General features: G+C 49.1%; 1 protein-coding gene across 1 annotated transcript; it reads left to right on the forward strand.

Annotated features, from left to right (window-relative positions):
* Window positions 1-641: 641 nt before the first annotated feature.
* Window positions 642-10,991, forward strand: LYSMD2 (LysM domain containing 2; the record flags this gene model as incomplete). Its single annotated transcript, XM_080706726.1, has 3 exons — window positions 642-881; window positions 7,906-8,237; window positions 10,949-10,991. The coding sequence occupies 3 exons, from the start codon at window positions 642-644 to the stop codon at window positions 10,989-10,991; spliced, it is 615 nt and encodes a 204-aa protein (XP_080562852.1).
* Between the last annotated feature and the right edge of the window lie 494 nt (window positions 10,992-11,485).

The following is an 11,485-nucleotide window of genomic DNA, read 5'->3' on the forward strand; positions in this document are numbered from 1 at the left end:
GGAGGAGAGAAGGAGGAGGAGTGAGGGGGGAAGAGGAGGAGGAGGAGGAGGAGAGAGAGGGAGGGAGGGGGAGGGGGAGGAGGGAAGGAGGAGGAGGGGAGGAGGAGGAGGAGTGAGGGGGGAAGAGGAGGAGGAGGAGGAGAGAGAGGGAGGGAGGGAGGGGGAGGGGGAGGAGGGGAAGGAAGAGGAGGGGAGGAGGAGTGAGGGGGGAAGAGGAGGAGGAGGAGGAGAGAAGGAGGAGGAGTGAGGGGGGGCGGGAGGAGGAGGAGGAGGGAGGAGGAGGAGTGAGGGGGCGGGAGGAGGAGGAGGAGAGAAGGAGGAGGAGAGAGAGGGAGGGAGGGGGAGGGGGAGGAGGGGGAGGAGGAGTGAGGGAGGAGGGAGGGGGAGGGGGAGGAGGGGGAAGGAAGAGGAGGGGAGGAGGGGGAGGGAGGAGGAGGAGGAGAGAGGGAGGGAGGGGGAGGGGAAGGGAGGAGGAGGAGGAGGAGGGAGGAGGAGTGGGGGGAGGGAGAGGGAGAGTAGGAGGGGAGGAGAAGGGAGGAAGAAGAGAAGGGGGGGAGTGAGGAGGAGGAGGAGGGAAAGGGGAGGAGGAGGAGCAGGCGCCGCCCCTGGGAGCTCCGCCACCCCGCGGCCCGGCAGGACCCATGGCGGATGCCTCGCCCGCGCCATCCCTGCGGGAAGGCGGCCCGCCGCGCCCGGGCTCCGAGGCCGAGGAGGCCGCGCTGTCGCTGCGCCTGGCGCGCACCAAGACCCGCTCGTACGGCAGCACGGCCAGCGTGCGGGCGCCCTTGGGCGCGGGCGCCCTGGCGGTGGAGCGCACGCTGCAGCACCGCGTCCGCGCCGGCGACACGCTGCAGGGCATCGCGCTCAAGTACGGGGTCACGGTGAGCAGCGGGGCGCGCGGGGCGGGGCCGCAGCCCTCCTGCGGTGACCCCCGGTGCCCGGGCCCGGGCGGCCCGCGGGGGTCGGGCTCTGGCCCCCCGCGGCCCCCACTCGGGCTCGCGGCCCCCGCTCTGCACCCCACGGGCGCCCTCCTTCCCGGTAAACGGGCTGGTGATGAGCCAGCGGCGCTGCGCCCGCTGCCTGCCTCTGGTTCTATGGGGAGTGGAATGACACCCTTGCTGGGGCTCACCGGCAGCCGTGAAGGTGACACCTGTCGCTAAGCAGCCGAGCACCGCGGTCCAGGCGAGCCGCAGGCCTGCGCCGTTTACATTTCCAAGTGCGTGCGTCCTGGGCGGATCGCATTACCCCCCGGGGTGAACGCGGACCCCTAAGGGAGCACACTGTTTCCTTAACATGACTTAGAATGAACTCTGAGCTACGCGGTGGCCTTTTTCCATTTGGGTTCTGTAGCGGTTTTCAGGGTTCTTTCCTGAATAGGCAGCCACAGGAAGAAAGATGATCTTATCGACCTGGCTGTCAAAGCGAAGCTCCTGGCCCTCTACCGAGGACGGAGACAGAGTAAGCCATTTTGCACGGTTAAGCAGGTAGATGTTTATAGCGGGCTGCCATTTACTTTGTTGTGCAGTTATGTACCGACCTTATGGCGCGGACAGCCCCACCTGCCCTCTTGGGAGTTCTCTCAACGTGAATATAGTCCTACAAGGCTCCATTCTCTATCAGCTGAGGGTCTTGGTTTGGGTCAGAGCCAGAGAAAAGGAGAGTTGGAAAATGTCCGTGGCTACACTTCGCACCCCATTTGTCCTGTCTCATCTTGATTTTATTTGACTTTCACAACAAAGCCTAGAAGGTAGGTCTAAGTAATCTTTTTGCAGATGAGAGGATGGATAAGAGATAAGGCTATTTTCCAGGTATGATTATTTATCAAGACCAGCTTGAACTAACACGGTATAAAGCATTTGCTTTTCTCTAGATGTTACGCGTTTTTTTTTTTTTTTTCTTCCAGCACTGGGGATGGAACCCAGGGGCATTCTTCCTCCAAGCTACACCCCCAGCCCTATTTTTGATTCTTTATTTTGAAACAGGGTCTCACTGAGTTGCAGAGGGCCTCACTAAGTAGTAGCTGAGACTGTCCATGCACCGCAATCTCCTGTCTCAGCCTCCTGAATGCTGGGATTACAAGCGTGCGCCACCACCCTGGGCTTCTAGGTGTTACTTCTGATATCCATTCTTACTGAGAACTCTCTTAGCTTCGTGATGACCAATTCTGTCTAGTTTTCTGTGTATCTTACATACGAGGCGAGGGTGCCTATATCTAGGAATCTGATTTCCAGAGGAGTATCACTTCCTGTTTCTCTTCCCATGGGGGTCCCCCTGAGCCCCACAGCTCTCTGTGGTTTCCCTTAAGTTGTTTGTGGTTCCTAAACATCTGCTCACTGACGGTCTCCACCTTTGGGCAAGTCCATGTACTGTCTAATATATATACAATTACGTGTGTGTGTGTGTGTGTGTGTGTGTGTTTCTGGGGATTGAACCCAGGGACATTCTACCTCTGAACTATACCCTCAGCCAATTTTATTTTTTTATGTGGAAACAGGGTCTCACCAAGTTGCTGAGAGCCTCACTAAGTTACTGAGGCTGGTCTTGAACCTGTGATCCTCCTATCTCAGCCTCCTAAGTACTGGGATTAACTAATGGCTTGTACCACCATGCCCAGCTAGGCCCAATTACTTATAACCTTGGTTATAACCTTTTTAATTAATTATAATTATAATAATTATAATAATTCAAATAATTATAACCTTTTCAATTACTTATAACCTTTTCATTTAAGTGTAAATAAGATTTTTCATTACTTTTATAAATAAAGACTTTTGACTTTAATATAATAGGCTCAGGTACACTGAAGTGGGAATTATAATCTCATTTATAATAGTCATAAATGGTCCATTACAGGGTCTCTCAGTCTCAGCACTGTGGACTTCATGGACAGGCTCATTCTTTGTTGTAGGAGTCTGTCCTGTGCCTTGGAGGTATTTGGCAGCACCTCTGGCCTTTACCCACTAGAGGTGGGGAGCATTCCCCCAGGCTCACCCAGACACGGCCTGATCCTGTCTTGGGGAGCTCACACCCAGTCGAGGAATTCATTACTTTGGCTCTGAACTATAATCCAGAAGTTTTTAGAGACTTTTCCAATGGTTATATAGAACCAGTAAAAGTGATAAAAACAGTAACAGTAAACTGATACTGTTGCTTTAATTAATATTGTTGCATATCTTAATTGGATTTACTTAGGGTAAATGAGATTTTTTTTTTTTTTTTTTTTTTTTTTTTTTTGTGTGTGTGTTACTGGGGCTGGAACCCAGGGGCCTTGTACTTCCAAGGTACACCACCTCCAGACCTATTTTCTATTTGATTGGAAACAGGATCTCACTAAGCTGCTGAGGCTGGCTGTGACCCCAAGTACTGGGATCCCAAGTATGTGCCACTGCATCTGGCTTGGTAAATGAGATATTAGTAGATGCTAAGAGAAAGTTGTCTAACTGAACAGAAAAAAATCTAAAAGAGTTTAAGTTTCCTTTATTTATTGGGGATTGAACTCAGGGGTATTCTACCTCTGAGCTATACCACCAGCCTTTTTTTTTTTTTTTTTTTTTTGTGGTACTGGGGGTAGAACCCAGGGGCTTTCTACCTCCGGGCTATACTCCCAGACCTATTTTATATTTTATTTGGAAACAGGGTCTCACTAAGTTGCTGAGGCTGGCTAAACTCGAACCTATGTGATCCTCCTGTCTCAGCTTCCCAAGCGCTGGGATTATAAGCGTGTGCCACCACACCCGGCCTTCTGGCTTTATTTTAAATTTTAAACTAGGGTCTCACTAAATTGTGGAGGGTCTCACCAAGTTGCTATGACTGGCCTCAAACCTGCAACCCTCCTATCTCAGACTCTCAAGCACTGGGATTACAGGTATGCACCACCATGCCTTGCTGAGTTTAAGTTTCTTTCTTTCCTTTTCTTTTTCTTTTTCTTTTTCTTGGCAGTACTGGGGATGGAACCCAGGAGCACTCTACCTCCAAGCTACACCCCCAGCCCTATTTTTTATTCTTTATTTTTGAACAGGGTCTCACTGAGTTGCAAAGGGCTTCACTAGGTAGTTGAGGCTGTCTGTGAACAGCGATCCTCCTGTCTCAGCCTCCCGAATGCTGGAATTACAAGTGTGCGCCACCACGCCCGGTTCCTGGGTTTAAGTTACTAATATTCACTGCCAGGAGCATCTACAATGTACTTAAATTATTTAAGAGAGTCCGTGATGAGGTATGGGGGGTTAGGGGCCCATGGCGGTGGGTTCCTAGGCCCTGGAATTAATTAAGGGTCAGTCCAGACAAAAGTTGGCCTGGACATTCCACATCTGGAGGGAGTAGAGTCCCGCTCTGCAGTCTTGCTTAGAGGAGTTAGAGCATCAGGGATGCAGGACAGCCTGACCACTGGCGGCAGCTCCTCAGCCCCAACTGGAGCCCAGGTGGGCCTTCAGTCCTCAGTGGGGAGACTGGCAAGAGCCAGCCCTGGCTCTGGCACAGGAGGTTTGCAGACCAGAGACTGATAAGTAGTGAGCCTGGAGACCTGGAAGCCAGCCCTGGCGTACAGGGGGAATAAGCCGGAAGCTGGCCGTCCAAAGTCACGCTCAAGCGGGGCGTGGTGGCACACGCTTGTCATCCCAGCATTTGGTAGGCTGATACAGGAGGATCGCGGTTCGCAGACAGCCCCAGCTACTTAGTGAGGCCCTCTGCAACTCAGTGAGACTTTGTTTCAAAATAAGAAATAAAAAATCTGGCAGGGCGTGTAGCTCTGAGGCAGAATGCCCCTGGATTCCATCCCAAGCATCCGCCCCCCAAAAAAGAAGAAAAAAAGAAAAAATAAAGGGGGCAGCCAGGGAAGGCCTTGCAGAGGAGATGAGGGAGGAGTCATGCTGATGTTCAGTAAAGAATATTACAGGCGGAAGGAAAGCCAGTGGTGCAAAGGCCCACAGTGGGAGCCATCACATAGCCAGTGCTTAGAACGCAGTGGGAGTGTAGTTGGACCAGATTGTGTAGGGCCCTAAAAGCCATATAAAAGAATTGGGCTTTTTCTTTTCGTTGGGACCCATTGGTGGGAGGGCTGAACAGAAGAGTGACACGATCTGACTTATGCATTAAAAGGGTCACTCTGAAGCCGGGCGCGGTGGTGCACCCTTGTAATCCCAGCAGCAGGAGGCTGAGACCAGAGGATCGTGGTTCTCAGACAGCCTCAGCTACTTCGCGAGGCCCTCTGCAACTTAGTGAGACCCTGTTTCAAAATAAAGAATAAAAAATAGGGCTGGGGGTGCAGCTTGGAGGTAGAATGCCCCTGGGTTTTATCCCTAGTACTGTAAAAAAAAAAAAAAATTGTTTGATGCCAGTTCTGAAATCTACAAAAGACTCTTGTGGTTGCTGGTACTGGCTGTTGGTTTCCTCCCCTCTCCCAGTAGTGGGGCTTCATACTGAATTACATGTAGGTTAGGGTTTGGGCATCTCTATCGGAGTCACAGGTACTTGAGAAAGTGGATCTAGGAAACTGAAATGATTTGGTACAGGTTGGCATTAAGTACAGTGCAAACCTCAGACATCATTTTCTTGGGCGGGAGTTTTCCTTGGCTGTGCTTTTGTTCACTGAGACCCAAAGGCCCCTTCCCTGGCATTCTAGGTCTGGCTGTGGCTTTCTCCTCCATCCTGACTCCTCCCAGTTGGATTCAGGCCTCTGGAGGCAGGTGAGCAGCTCTTGGCTGTCACTGTGAACTTCCTGTTTGTAAGCCCAGGAGAAACCTCCGGAGAACCATATAGAAACTGAAACTGAAGGAAGCAAAGTGGACCTATTATTTCATCTTATTTCAGTACTGGGGATGGAACCCAGGGGCATCCTACCTCCGAGCAACACGCCCAGCCTGATTTTTTATTCTTTAATTTGAAACAGGGTCTCACTGAGTTGCAAAGGGCCTCACTAAGCAACTGAGGCTGTCTGCGAACCATGATCCTCCTATCTCAGCCTCCAGAATGCTGGGATGACAAGCGTGCGCCACCACGCCTGGCTATTTGTTTGGTTTTTGCCCTGGCTCTTTGTATAGCAGTTTTATACTTTGTTGTTACTATAGAGTTTAAAGCCTATGCAGAACAGTTAAAATCAGATTCATTCTGTGTGTGTGTGTGTGTGTGTGTGTGTGTGTGTGTGTGTTAGTGAGACCCTGTTTCAAAATAAAGAATAAAAAGTAGGGCTGGGTGTGTGGCTTAGAGGTAGAATGCCCTTGTGTTCTATCCCCAGTACCACAAAAAATTAACATTTATAGAACATATCTAATATATATATATACATACATCTATGTACATCTATACAAGGGAAGGTTTATTTGCTCAGGGTCCCAGGGTTCAGTCCATAGTTAGTTGGTTCCAGGAAGACCTGCAACGACAAGCATAATGGAGGGACACTGTTTTTCCATCGTGGCGCCTGGAAACAAAGGGATTAAGAGGAGGGGGCTGGGGACGTATAATGTCACTCAAGCCCTGTCCCTAGTCACCGGCCCATCTAGCCACGTCCCACCTCTGAATCCTGCCGTATCGGGGACATGCTTTCAACACATATACGAGCTTTGGGGGAATATTCCAGACCCAAACCATAACGCACAATGAACTCCTTGCAACATCTCCGTGAAGGGCAGGCGGTGCCTGTTTTTCTGCGAGGAAGCCGACTCTGTGAGATCAGTATCGGGCGTGTGGTCATATGTTTCGTGTTGGTGAAGCTGGGGTTTGAACCAGGCCTGTCAGATTCCAAGGCCATCTCAGCAGACTGTCTCAGCTACGTACATACAAGAAAGGGTTGGAAAAATAAGATGCCGCAGCGCTCACGGAGCACCTAGGATGCTGTGGGCTCCCTAGCGAGGAGGGTGAAGTCTGGAGATGGGTTATAGCACGGTGCGATGAGCGACCCAGTGGACATTTCTCCAGCGGGCTCAGCCCAGCATGGCTGGAGTCCTCTCCGGGTTACTAGCACCGCGGGCTGGGTAGGTTGCTTTACTTTCTTAAATCTCTATTTCCTCGTTTGTGAACAGGAGCTGATCACATCTAGATTATAGAGCAGTTGTGAAGGTTAAACGAAATAACAGCAAGTGAAAATCCCATTTCCCCTGTCTCATCTCTTTGCTATCTCTGTGGTTTGGGGGAGATGCCCACCAGTTATGAGAAAAGAGGTTATAAAAACTTCTATGAGCCGGGCGTGGTGGCGCACGCTTGTAATCCCAGTACTTGGGAGGCTGAGACAGGAGGATCGCACAGGTTCGAAGCCAGCCTCAGCTACTTAGTGAGGCTCTCAGCAACTTAGTGAGACCCTGTTTCCAGATAAAATAGAAAATAGGTCTGGGAGTGTAGCCTATTGGTAGAAGGCCCCGGGTTCCATTCCCAGTATTATACACACACACAAAAAAAAAATTATATTTTTAACCTTAAAGATTTAGGGCCACTAATGCCAAAAGATGCCTTGTAGCAGAAATAATACAGTTGGGGGGAGATATAAATGAACCTTTCTTTTCTAAAATTAGGAAACAGAATTTTATAACATCTCCTGAGATAACTAGGTACCTGGAGAGAAGATGATCAAAGTGAGTAAAGCCGTGTGTGTGTGTGTGTGTGTGTGTGTGTGTGTGTGTGTGTGTTACTAGAGTTTGAACCCAGAAACGTTCTACCTCCAAGCTACACCACCGCTCTTTTCATTTTTTCTTTTGAAGCAGGGTGTCGCTGAGTCAGGTCGGCCTTTCACCTGCACTGCCTTCCGAGTACTGAGCTTACAGGTGTGCACCGCCACGCCCAGCTCGAGCGAGGATCCCTGAATCCGCAGATAGCACTGCACAACAGCGCTCACGAATATTTGCAGTTCTCTGTTGTTTGATAAACTCCGCTCCTGGGCTTGGTTATACGTAACTCTGTCTCTTCTGTTTTATATTATAGATGGAACACATTAAAAGAGCCAATAAACTGTTTACCAATGACTGTATATTTCTGAAGAAAACTTTGAACATCCCAATTATATCAGAGAAGCCTTTGGTGTTTAATGGACTGAACTCCATTGATTCCCCAGAAAGCGAAACTCTCGATAAGAGTCTTTCTCGTGAAGAGGAGCCGGTGCTGGCCGAGGAAGACCTCCCGCCACCTAGTCCTCAGGAATCTGATATTCAGCCCGCACCGCCCGAGGAAGTGTCAGCCAAAGATTTCCTACAGAGACTTGACTTGCAGATTAAGTTATCAACCCAGGCAGCCAAGAAACTAAAAGAAGAGAACAGGTAAGAACTTCCTGGTACAAAGGTCAGAGGCTGAATAAATGACTCTTAATTTGACTTGGCTCTTTTTTTTTTTTTTTTTTTTTGGTGGTACTGGTGATGGAACCCTTCTACTTCCGGGCTACACTCCCAGACCTATTTTATATTTTATTTGGAAACAGGGTCTCTTAAGCCAGCGCGCCTGGCTTCTAACCTGCGCGATCCTCCTGTCTCAGCCTCCCAAGTGCGGGGATTACAAGTGTGCGCCACCACGCCCGGCTTGACCTGGCTTTTTTAAAAAAAATTATTTTTAGCCGGGCGTGGTGGCGCACACTTGTAATCCCAGTACTTGGGAGGCGGAGACAGGAGGGTCTCAGATTCGTGGTCAGCCTCAACTACTTAGTGAGGCCTTGTTTCAAAATAAAGAACAAAAAAATGGGGTTTGGGGTGTAGCTCAGAGATAGAATGTCCCTGGGTTCCATCCCCAGTACCAAAAAATATATTTTTTAATTCTAGGAAGGCATTTTATTATTTATTTATTTATTTATTGTGGTACTGGGGATAGAACTTTTTTTTTTTTTTTTTTTTTTTTTGCGGGTCTGGGATGGAACCCAGGGGCATTCGACCTCCAAGCTACACCCCCTGCCCTATTTTTTATTCTTTATTTTGAAAATGGGTCTCACTCTTGCAGAGGGCTTCACTAAGTAGCTGAGGCTGTCTGTGAACCGTGATCCTCCAGGTCTCAGCTTCCCGAATGCTGGGATTCCAAGTGTGCGCCACCACGCCCGGTTTACTGGGGATAGAACTTGAAATGTTGAAAATGAAGCTAGGGAGTTGTGAAGGAGGTAAAATACCAGCCAGGTTATCAAAAGCTGCTGCTTTATTCGGACCCGTCACCCTCGGGGAGTTAGCAGATCGTGGGGGACGGGACCAACGAGCCACATGTTTGGAGAGCCCTGCGTAGTCCCAATCGACGGGCTGGGCCACGTGGCAGAGCTGAAGTGTTGATGTTTTATGGGCATGCTGATTCTCCTGACATCTGTAGTCTCATGACCTCTGGAGTATGTGATGTTTGGAGTCTGGAGGCACCCGGAGTCTCGTGATATCTCCGCTTCTGGCTTCCAGGGTTCTGCCTGTTGTCCCCGCTGTGGGGTCACGTGGGAGGAGGGGGACCTAACCTATCAGAACTCAGGGGCATTCTACCTCCAAGCTACACCCCTCCCCAGCCCTTTTCATTTTCTTATTTGGAAACAGGGTCTCACTAAGTTGCCGAGGCTGGCTTTAAACCCGCGATCCTCCTGTCTCAGCCTCCTAAGTACTGGGATTACAAGGGTGTGCCACCACGGCTCACTTAGGCATTTTAGTATATGAAATCTACACAGAGCATGCTGCATAAGGCCGCGCGCGCGCGCGCGTGTGTGTGTGTGTGTGTGTGTGTGTGTATTGGGGATTGAACCCAGCGTCTCTCTACCTCTGAGCTATACACCCCAGCCTTATTTTATTTTTTATTTTGAAACAGGGTCTTGCTAGGTTGCTGAGATCCTCACTAAGTTGCCGAGGCTGGCTTTGAACCTGCGACCCTCCCGTCTCAGCCTCCCAAGCTCTGGGATTGCAGGCGTGGGCCACCACGCCGGTTTATCTGTCCAGGGCTCTTGCTTATTTCTCATTATGTCAGGCTGGCTTCCTTGCTGTAATCGTGTCAGTGTCCAGCTAGCGGTGCTGGTGAACAGCCAGGTAGCTACATCTCGCTGATACCTTGGAGGCCGGCAGGGCCCTAGAGAAAACCTGCAAAGAACTGACCCTTAGAGATTTTGTCAACAATGATGTTGTCTGTTTTTTTGTTATCTACTATTTTCTACAAAAGATTTCTATTAGCTTTATTCTGTGCTTGTTAACTTGATACCAGAGCACACCTTTCTCTCCTGCGGAATTGGTTTCCTTCTTCCTTTATGATTTCGTGTTTCTGTTTTCTCCCTTGCTCCTGGGGAGCTTGATACTGAAATGGATGCCCAGGTTCAACTACTATATAATAATTTTTTATGGTTTAAAATATTGGTTCCGCTGGGCTTGGTGGCGCACGCTTGTAATCCCAGCATTCGGGAGGCTGAGACGGGAGGATCGCGGTTCACAGACAGCCTCAGCTACTTAGTGAGGCCCTTTGCAACTCAGTGAGACCCTGTTTCAAAATAAAGAATAAGAAATAGGTCTGGGTGTATAGCTCAGAGGTAGAGTGCCCCTGGGTTTCATCCCTAGTACCACCAAAAACAAAACAAAACAAAAAAACCTGATTATTTATTCCAATAATCGAGACAATGAAGTGTGCCTTATGAACATTTGTCTTTGCACAGCTTTCAAGTCATGTAAATACTCTGAGTTGATACACCCCTGCCCTTCTTCAGCAAGTGAATATTAAGCTGTATAATGTGTTTATGTTTTAGTTTTCTGAATATAGTTGTGTGTGTGTGTGTGTGTGTGTGTGTGTGTGTGTGGTACTGAGGGCAGAACCCAGAGGCTTTATACCTCCGGGCTATACTCCCAGCCCTATTTTATACTTTATTTGGAAACAGGGTCTCACTAAGTTGCTGAGAGCCTCTCTAAGTAGCTGAGGCTGGCTTCGAACCTCTGCGATCCTCCTGTCTCAGCCTCCCAAGCGCGGGGATTACAAGCGTGCGCCACCACGCCTGGCTCTGAATATAGTTTTAAATACTGATTTATGCTGCATTTCTCTTTTTCAGAGAGGAGGAAAGTCCGTATACAACTTCCCTGTATCACAGTTAGGTGATTTGGGGCCCGATCTGAACCTGGATTAAGAGGTGGTTGACCATGAAGAAATCAGCAGCCGAGGATTCAGAAGCCCCCCTCTTGGGTTCCGGAGCGTGCGTCTTCAGATTCTAACTCAGTCCACCTGCTGCAGTTCACTGGCGCGATCAGTTCTCTCTGACTTTCTAGCATTTCGAGTCTTTAGTATGGCATGACAGCAAACTTGTAAAGCTGCTTTCTTTGTAGGTGGTGGCAGTTTTTTTGACTAGCTTTTGTAGATACTGGTTTGACGCCAAGCATCAGAGACTTTCTATATTTCAGCTGCAAACAATGTTTAGCTCCTGATGATATCCTAGTGGTGTGTCAAACACGCTGCCATTTAAGTGATGCGGCCTTTGCTGTGTGTTTATAACTAAGTGCTACATAGAGATATAAATATATATATTTCAATAGGGATTACATATTCTGTATTAAAACAAGAAAACAAATTTTGTCTGCTATTTTGTAAAAAT

The sequence above is a fragment of the Muscardinus avellanarius genome (genome assembly GCF_963383645.1).
Source record: "Muscardinus avellanarius genome assembly, chromosome: 12".
Lineage (NCBI taxonomy): Eukaryota > Metazoa > Chordata > Mammalia > Rodentia > Gliridae > Muscardinus > Muscardinus avellanarius.